The following is an 8,648-nucleotide window of genomic DNA, read 5'->3' on the forward strand; positions in this document are numbered from 1 at the left end:
TCGTTTGATGGAAATGAAAATTATCCACCTACATAGGGCTGAATTCAAAGATACCCTGAAAATCAAAGTGAAAAAATGATGAGGCAGGCTAGTCCATTTTGCCGAAATTTCATTGCAGCAACTTAATGTCGTACTCAGTAGTTTGTATGGCTTCCACATACTTGTATGCATGCCTGTCAACATCGGGTGGGGCATGCTCCTAATGAGACGACGGATGGTGTTCTGGGGGATCTACTCCCAGATCTGGACCAGCGCATCACTGAGCTCCTGGACAAACTGAGGTGCAATCTGGCTGCGTTGGATGGACCGAAACATACTGTCCCAGAGGTGTTCTATTTGATTTAGGTCAGGTGAGCGTGGGGGCCAGTCATTGGTATCAATTCCTTCATCCTCCAGGAACTGCCTGCATACTTTCGCCGCATGACGCCAGGCATTGTCGTGCACCAGGAGGAACCAAGGACCCAATGCACCAGCATAGGGTCTGACAATGGGTCTAAGGATTTTATCCCAATACATAATGGCAGTCAAGGTGCCGTTGTCTACAACAACAACATTTACTTATATAGAACATTTTCATACAAATAATGTAGCTCAAAGTACAGCCTGTAGAGGTCTGTGCATCCCTCCATGGATATGCCTCCTCAGACCATCACTGACCCACCACCAAACCAGTCTTGCTGAATAATGTTACAGGCAACTTAACGTTCTCCACGGCTTCTCCAGACCCTTTCAAGTCTGTCACATGTGTTCAGGGTGAACCTGCTTTCATCTGTGAAAAGCTCAAGGTGCCAGTGGTGGACCTGCCAATTCTGGTATTCTATGGTAAGTGCCAATTGAGCTCCACGGTGCCAGGCAGTGAGCAGAGGCCCACTAGATGATGTCGGGCCCTCAGGCCAACCTCCTGAAGTCTGTCTCTGACCAGACAATCAGAAACATTCACACCAGTGGCCTGCTGGAGGTCATTTTGTAGGGCTCTGGCAGTGCCCATCCTGTTCCTCCTTGCCCAAAGGAGCAGATACCAGTCCTGCTGATGGGTTAAGGACCTTCTACGAGGGGCCCTGTCCAGCTCTCCTAGAGTAACTGCCTGTCTCCTGGAATCATGCCCTTGAGACTGTGCTGGGATACACAGCAAATCTTCTGGCAATGGAACGTATTGATGTGCCATTCTGGAGAAGTTGGACTACCTTTGCAACCTCTGTAGGGTCCAGGTATCACCTTATGCTACCAGTAGTGACACGGACCATAGCCAAATGCAAATCTAGTGAAAAAACAGTAAGAAAAGATGAGGATGGAAAAATATCAGTGGCCTCCACCTGTTAAACTGTTTTGGGGGTCATCTCTTTGTTGCCCCTCTAGTGCACTTGTTGTTAATTTCATTAACACCAAAGCAGCTACCCCCTCTGCTACTTAACTGACCAGATCAATATCTCAGAAGTTTCATTGACTTGAAGCTATACTCTGATTAAAAAGTGTTCCTTTAATTTTTTGAGCACTATATATCGCCAACATTTGCAGGTCAAACTGACAGCAATTGTTAAAATTCAGCATATAATTATTGCAGTTGAATAATGTATGGATCACCTACGTAAACACATATATTTAAAAAAAATCTGGTCTATACATCAGATCTTCTAATTATATACAATAATTATCTATGAAAAACTTATATACTGTAATTTACCACACAATTTTACCACTTTTCCTATGACACCTTTTTGGCATTGGAAAGGTAATAATCATTCCTATATCTTTTGTAATGTATAACAAGAGAAAAAAATACAAAAAAGGTATGCAAAGCACAATATATTAATGTATAGCAAGAATGACAAATAAAACACCAACAAGGACTAATAAAAGAATATCAGCACAGAACATCAGAATTATGCAACAGATGACATACAAAGAATGAGTGCACATGTACAGTTTGCATTCCATGCACGGTGTTCCTCTTGGAGTCATTTGTATAAAGCAGAGCTGACAACTAAAACATTTTTGCTGACTAATGAAACCACTGGTAGATAGGGTATGAGTGCCTATGCTTGAATATCCTGATCAAATGACTACACCTTGAGAAACATCTAGCACTTCCCAAGAATTGATTTCACCACAGCATTACCCTGTTCCAGGAACTTGTTCCATAGAATCAATTTTATACTGTTTCACTTCTTATTTATTTCAGTCCAGTGTAAGAAAATAAAATCATTGCAAAAGATATTAAGGATTTTTGATTAACAAGAGAATTTACAAGATCTGGATATATTACTTGTTTCATAAATATATAATTTTTTTTTCCTCGAGGTCAAGTGGGTTAAATGAGTTGCTCAGGATCATACAGAGGCTCAGAAGTGAGAATTGGGCAGAAAATCTTTGTGGTTTATATTCCAAAATTACACTGACAGGCATGGAAAGTGCCATATAAGAAGATTTGTATGCCAAAAAAGAGGCACATATTTGGCCTTCACCAACATTATTTATTTTTTTCTAAAAGGGAATTGTTTTTTGTGTTTGAAAAAAAAAAAAAAGGCAAAAGGTCTTGCCCCAGTCTCTTATGAGTATCTCACTTTCCTAAATCTAATCATGACTTGAATATGGGTGTCATGCTTTTTTGTCTTTTTTTATACACTGTGACAAATGTCCGGGGACACTGCCCCACCGGGGCGCCGGAAGACGAGAAGGACCGGGAGAGGGGCAGTATTTTCCCCACAGCATGAAAGGGCAGCTTTCCTGGGTTGCATGAGGGCCACGGAGCTGAGATGCTTAACCCTGTGGGAGGACGTGACCACCACCAGTGGGAGCCTGGACAGCTCCAGAACTGTGGTCGATAGCACTTCCGCCACAACAGGAAGTGCTGTCAGAAGAGGAGCTGAATCGGCATGCAGCACTTCCACCACACCCAGAAGTGCTGCCGGATGCTAATCAAGAAACACCTGGAGCACTTCCAGGTGCTGTATAAAGGAGGCCACCACACTCCACTCGGGGCTAGAGTCGTGAGAGAGAAGACAGGAGCCTGAGCTAGGAGGAGGAGGAGGAGGTGGCCAGAGAAAGGAAAAGAGAGAGAGAGAAAAACGGACTGAGAGCATTATTGTGGTTGATTGTGTATTGTGTTGTTGTGCTGAAATAAAGTGTGTGTATAATCGGGACATTCGGTGTCTGTGGCCAGGCTGGTTTCTCACAACATGTTATCAGATTCAAAAAAGTCCCCATAATTATATTAGGTTTTTACCTGGAAAGTGTCAGATAAAGATTCCAGAGAACTTTATTTTCTTCAAAAATGCCATTTACTGTACTCTAGTTTTCTAAACAATCATGTGTGTTTGTCACATTATAATGAAAGAAAGACAATGGTTTGCAATCTTTTATGGTTAGTCAGTCAGTCAGTCAGTCATTTACCCACCCGCTATATCCTAACACAGGGTTATGGTGGTCTGCCGGAGCCAATCCCAGCCAGCACAGGGATTGGCACAAGGCTGGAACAAATCCCGGGCACGGTGCCAGCCCACCGCAGGACACACACTAGGGACAATTTAGGATCGCCAATGAACCTAACCTACATGTCTTTGGACTGTGGGAGGAAACCAGTGCACCCAGAGGAAACCCACGCAGACATGAGGAGAACATGCAAATACACAGGGAGGACCCGGGAAGCGAACCCAGGTCTTCTTACTGCGAGGCAGCAGCGCCGCCACTGTGCTACCGTGCCACCCATCTCTTATGGTATTTACTCGTATCAAAATAATGTCATTGTGTTCCTTGGAAAAAAAGCCACAAATATATGAGTTACAGTGAAGACAAACTTTAAAGTGGTTACATTCTATACTTCAATTTGAGGAACTTACTGGAAAGTCGTGTTTATCCTTTCCGATGGTATCCCCTATGGTTTGCTTCCTTTTCAACAGTTACTCAACAAGGTGGTAAGATGCTATACAGTAGTGAAACTGTAACCCTTTAATTTTTAACTGCCCAGTACCACTGATATATCCCATTTTTTAAAAAAAAAGATCTTTCAGTAGATTTTCAACATCGGCGGCACGGTGGCGCAGTGGGTAGCGCTGCTGCCTCGCAGTTGGGAGACCTGGGGACCCGGGTTCACTTCCCGGGTCCTCCCTGCGTGGAGTTTGCATGTTCTCCCCGTGTCTGCGTGGGTTTCCTCCGGGCGCTCCGGTTTTCTCCCACAGTCCAAAGACATGCAGGTTAGGTGGATTGGCGATTCTAAATTGGCCCTAGTGTGTGCTTGGTGTGTGGGTGTGTTTGTGTGTGTCCTGCGGTGGGTTGGCACCCTGCCCAGGATTGTTTCCTGCCTTGTGCCCTGTGTTGGCTGGGATTGGCTCCAGCAGACCCCCGTGACCCTGTGTTCGGATTCAGCGGGTTGGAAAATGGATGGATGGATGGATTTTCAACATATAGCTGGATTGGGATTATAAAATGTCCATATTTTTAAGTAATAAATTGTCACTGCTGACACTGTGTGACCAAGTCATTTACCCTGCTTGTGTTCCAACTGGAAAAACAAAAAAAGTAACCAATTGTATCTCAAAATGTTGTAAGACACCTTGGATAAAGGCATCAGCCAAGTAATAAGAATCTTACTTATTCAATATGTGCCAAAACAGGAAATCTGTCAATACAATACAATTTATTTTTGCACAGCCCAAAAATCACAAAAGGAGTGCCGCAATTGGCTTTAACAGGCCCTATTTTTTGACAGTCTTGACTCTCTAAGAAGACAAGAAATAACTCCAAAAAAAAAAAAAAAAATTGCCCTGAGAGTTTTGGAACTCCAACACTAGCTCTTGGGTAAAAGGCAGCTTACTATGGCTTCACCTTTTAAAATTCAAATTTAAACTTACTTTCATGTATAAAGAAAACTGTCAAATATTTAGTTACATGACGGACCAACATGCAATGTGTTGCCAATCCTTTTGACTTGTTCAGCCCAGCTAAAATGAAGACATCAGATTTGTTCATAGAGATACAGAAAGCATAATGCATTTTATTACATGCTATACTTTTTGACAAAATACAGTATAACATAACAAAATAACACCAGATTGCATAAAAACAAAAGATCGAAAACAGAAATCTTTAATCATCTGAAATGTGTAAGCAACATCTCCTGCCTCCTTTCCTTACAAATATTTTTAATACAACGGTAGTTCTATTTTCAAAGGCATGTATCCAGTTGCTATATTGAAACTATATACAAAGGTGGATTTCAGCCCTTCCACAGATTTAGTTGTTGTGGCAGATGACAGACACAGTGTCATACTGTATGTCTAGTGCTCCTGTAACTGTGTAGATTTATGCTTGGTGTTTTTTTAAGGTACTTCCTGCTGGCAGGGCAACAGCTCATAAGACTGACTTTCAACAAAGGAGTCAACTACTGATTGGATGATAACGGTTTAGTGCCTCATCCTCTGTGAATCTACTGTCTCTCACAACTTACTAGCATGTCAAATAACATCTAGCCCAATTTACCCCATACAGAACAACAACATCTTCATCCTGAATTTTAGCAGAAACCCACTTTTGAAACACTTGACAAATATTTAACAATACAGCATTCCCAAGGCTGAAATGACAACCCTATGTTGCAGCCATATGATTTAGTTTTAACAGGTCTAGCTTGAATTGTTTAAATTTATAAAAAAAAAAGAATCAGTTTAGAACATAGTTTTATGGGGTAAATTAATACTGCATCTTCTTATATAATACGTTACCGTGGCTGTCCAGGATATTAAATCACCTGTAGTTCACAAATCGTTTGACCTATTGACCTGAAATTTGGTACACATATACTATGTTGAAACTCTGCACTACAGCTTTATATTAAAAGCAAAGAATTCTGGAATTATTACTCTTTTTATTTTATTTTATTGTAGAATCAACTCTTGGCAGTGGGCAGCAGGGTGGCTGTGCGGCGCATGCTTACGGGCACTATTCTCATCCCTACCACCTTCACCATCACTTCCCCTACCTCTTCATATCTTCATTTCTATATAATCATTCTTGAGGCAGTTTGAAGACTGAAGTGCCAGCTTAAGTGAAAAATTAAGGAAAATGTACTAAATAATTGCAACACAAAAACTGACTTAATCAGATTTAATGCGAAAAGATGCCAACAAAAGAAGAGAAGAAGCGGGTCGCTAGACTGGAGAAAAGAAGAGCAGCTCAGGAAGCAGCAAGCACATCAACCTCTGAGCAAACGAATGATAAATGTACAGAGAAAGAGTATGAAGACTATGAAAAGTGCACTCAGCATTTACGACAGGCTGGTGCAGAGCGAAAGAGAATTGCTCAAACAACTGAGAGCAAAGAACAGACCATACAACAAAGACAGGCCAAGACACTGAGTGAAACAGAATCGCAATTGCAAATGAGACTGAGGAAGAGGCTCATCGACGTCGGCAATCAGTGGTCAAACGTACCATAATTGCAAAGGCAAATCAGACAGAACAAAACACCATCCAGCAACAACAAAAAGACGCTGATTGCGTGAGAATAGCTACAACACTCTCAGTCAAGTGTATGCACCGTTACTGGTATACCATAACAGTGAAGACATAAGTTCAGTTGAAAACAAAAACTTATCCTTTACATTCTCAGTCTAGGCCAGTTGTAAAATTCACAAATTATTGTGTCACAGTGCTTTATTTTTCACATTACAGGCATTTTTAAAAAACTAAAAATCTGTTATAGCACATTAAGATCTAAAGGCTTCTCTAGGTTTTACAACTTTTTATTTTCTCCTGATTTGACAACACAAGCCAGGCCTTTTCCCTTATGATAATGCAATACTGAAGAAGTTTAAATAAAATATCTATGCAGAGGTAACACAAAATAAAGGTCATGTTAAAAAACAAAATCTGGTGACAAGGTTATCTGTGAAAAAAAATGCAGTATACACACTTTACATGTTGAATGTTGCTTTTCTAAAATCTTGAGAAGTCATTAAAATTTTAGAAATAAAATTCCATAACACCCCTGCATCTCTCATTATAAATATCGGTAAACACCACGTATAGCGATTGGGGCCATAGACTTGATTTAAACCCAACAGACAGCATACAATTGCTTACTTTTTTGTGTGCAGAAGATATGGGGTAAGTGAGTGATTCAGGGTCACAAAATGAGTCATAGGTGGGGACTGAAGCGTCCTTGCGGCTAAAAGGCCAACTCCTTTGCCAGTAGAAGACAAAGCCTATGACTAGAACACTAGAAAAACTGTCATGAGAATGAGACGAGTTTGTCTCTCCTATTCACCTAGATTGTCCAAAATAATACCAAGTTGAGAACTGAAGGTACCTATTGATTATTAACAGAGCCTCACAAACACAAATCCGGTAAAGGAGACATATATAGATGCATCATGATTTATGAAATTTGGAGGTAAGGCTGCATCAAAACCTGTACTTGATAAATAGAAAATAAAAATCCCACCACCTCCATCCAAGTACATACAGAAAATAAGTAAAATGTTTGTGTACAGTAAGTATGAATTAGTAACAGTCAAAGATGAATGAAGTGCACACTTTACACCACATATTCCTCAAATCAAGTGCTGACACACATTACAGATACTCTTAACACTGGAAAATTAGCTCTTACAGATGATGATGCCTCACAAACAGACCAAGGTACATGAAATACAAAAAGCAGTACCCATATACAAGCCGACTAATGGAAGATTAAGACTGTGTACTTTTTATGAAATAGGTTTACTTGAAAGAGAAATCCACGACAGTTTTCTTCAACATACATGCTGTATAAAAGACAGAACATAGGTGTATAAAGGTGAATTAGAGATGGTGATAGGCGTAGATGCCCCTCATGGTGCGTTTGTCCCCATTCCATCCCTCATTACAAGTGTCAACATGCACCAAGAACACTCAATCATTACACCTCCACTGTACGCTACATTTCTGAAAAATGCATATTAAACACATATACACATATATATATATATATATATATATATATTACACTCGTTACAAGTCACTTCTGACGTTCAGCGTTTTTTTTTTCGTTTTTCATCTTTATAACAAACTGCCAAAGTTATACTTCGATTTACCTTCGATAAGTCTGCGAAAGTCTTCAAAAGCGGCTTGCATGTTTCGTTTGGGGTTGATTCTATTCTCCCGACAAGCTGCATATAAACTTGAAATGTACACCTGAAGTAAAGTTAGCTCTGAAAGCAATTTAAAGGAGTAAAAAAAAAGTTTCCGAAAGTTACTGTAAGTCGTGAGGCTCGGTAGCTCGCTGCTGTACTTTAAAGCTGACAGAGTGGGCGTCGAGGCGGCGGCGTGCGCGCTCTCACTGGCGCCAAGAGGTGCTACGCGCGTTACCGCGGACACCTGCGCTCGCGACACGGCAACTGCAGAGAGGAAGCACAATGGGTTGTTTTAGCTGCTTTTTCCTGTCATGCAGTAAACTCCAAATAGGGAAAGTCCTAACGCACTGCATTCGATACATTTCACCTGTTGTTAAAAAAAAAAAAAAAACATGAAAGCAGTTTGCACAATGCCAAGCGTGCAAATCTTAAGATGCAAAACTTAACTAAAGGATGCCGCGGTAGGCAAACTGTGACCGCAGCGTTACAATGCGAAGAGAATAAAGGGTGGTGTCTTCCCCTGCAGCTTTGTTTCACAGCT

At 40.9% G+C, this 8,648-nt stretch overlaps 1 protein-coding gene across 2 annotated transcripts in view; it reads right to left on the minus strand.

Annotated features, from left to right (window-relative positions):
* Window positions 1-8,416, minus strand: part of skap1 (src kinase associated phosphoprotein 1) — a 268,145-nt gene extending 259,729 nt beyond the window's left edge. The window contains exon 1 of one of the 2 annotated variants that reach the window (XM_028819166.2): window positions 8,069-8,416. In XM_028819166.2, the coding sequence (XP_028674999.1) occupies window positions 8,069-8,108 (40 nt within the window). In that variant the 5' untranslated portion in view covers window positions 8,109-8,416. The remainder of the gene's footprint in view (window positions 1-8,068) is intronic. The other variant, XM_028819165.2, reaches the window with a different exon arrangement.
* Between the last annotated feature and the right edge of the window lie 232 nt (window positions 8,417-8,648).

The sequence above is a fragment of the Erpetoichthys calabaricus genome, chromosome 14, assembly GCF_900747795.2.
Source record: "Erpetoichthys calabaricus chromosome 14, fErpCal1.3, whole genome shotgun sequence".
In the NCBI taxonomy this organism is placed as follows: domain Eukaryota; kingdom Metazoa; phylum Chordata; class Cladistia; order Polypteriformes; family Polypteridae; genus Erpetoichthys; species Erpetoichthys calabaricus.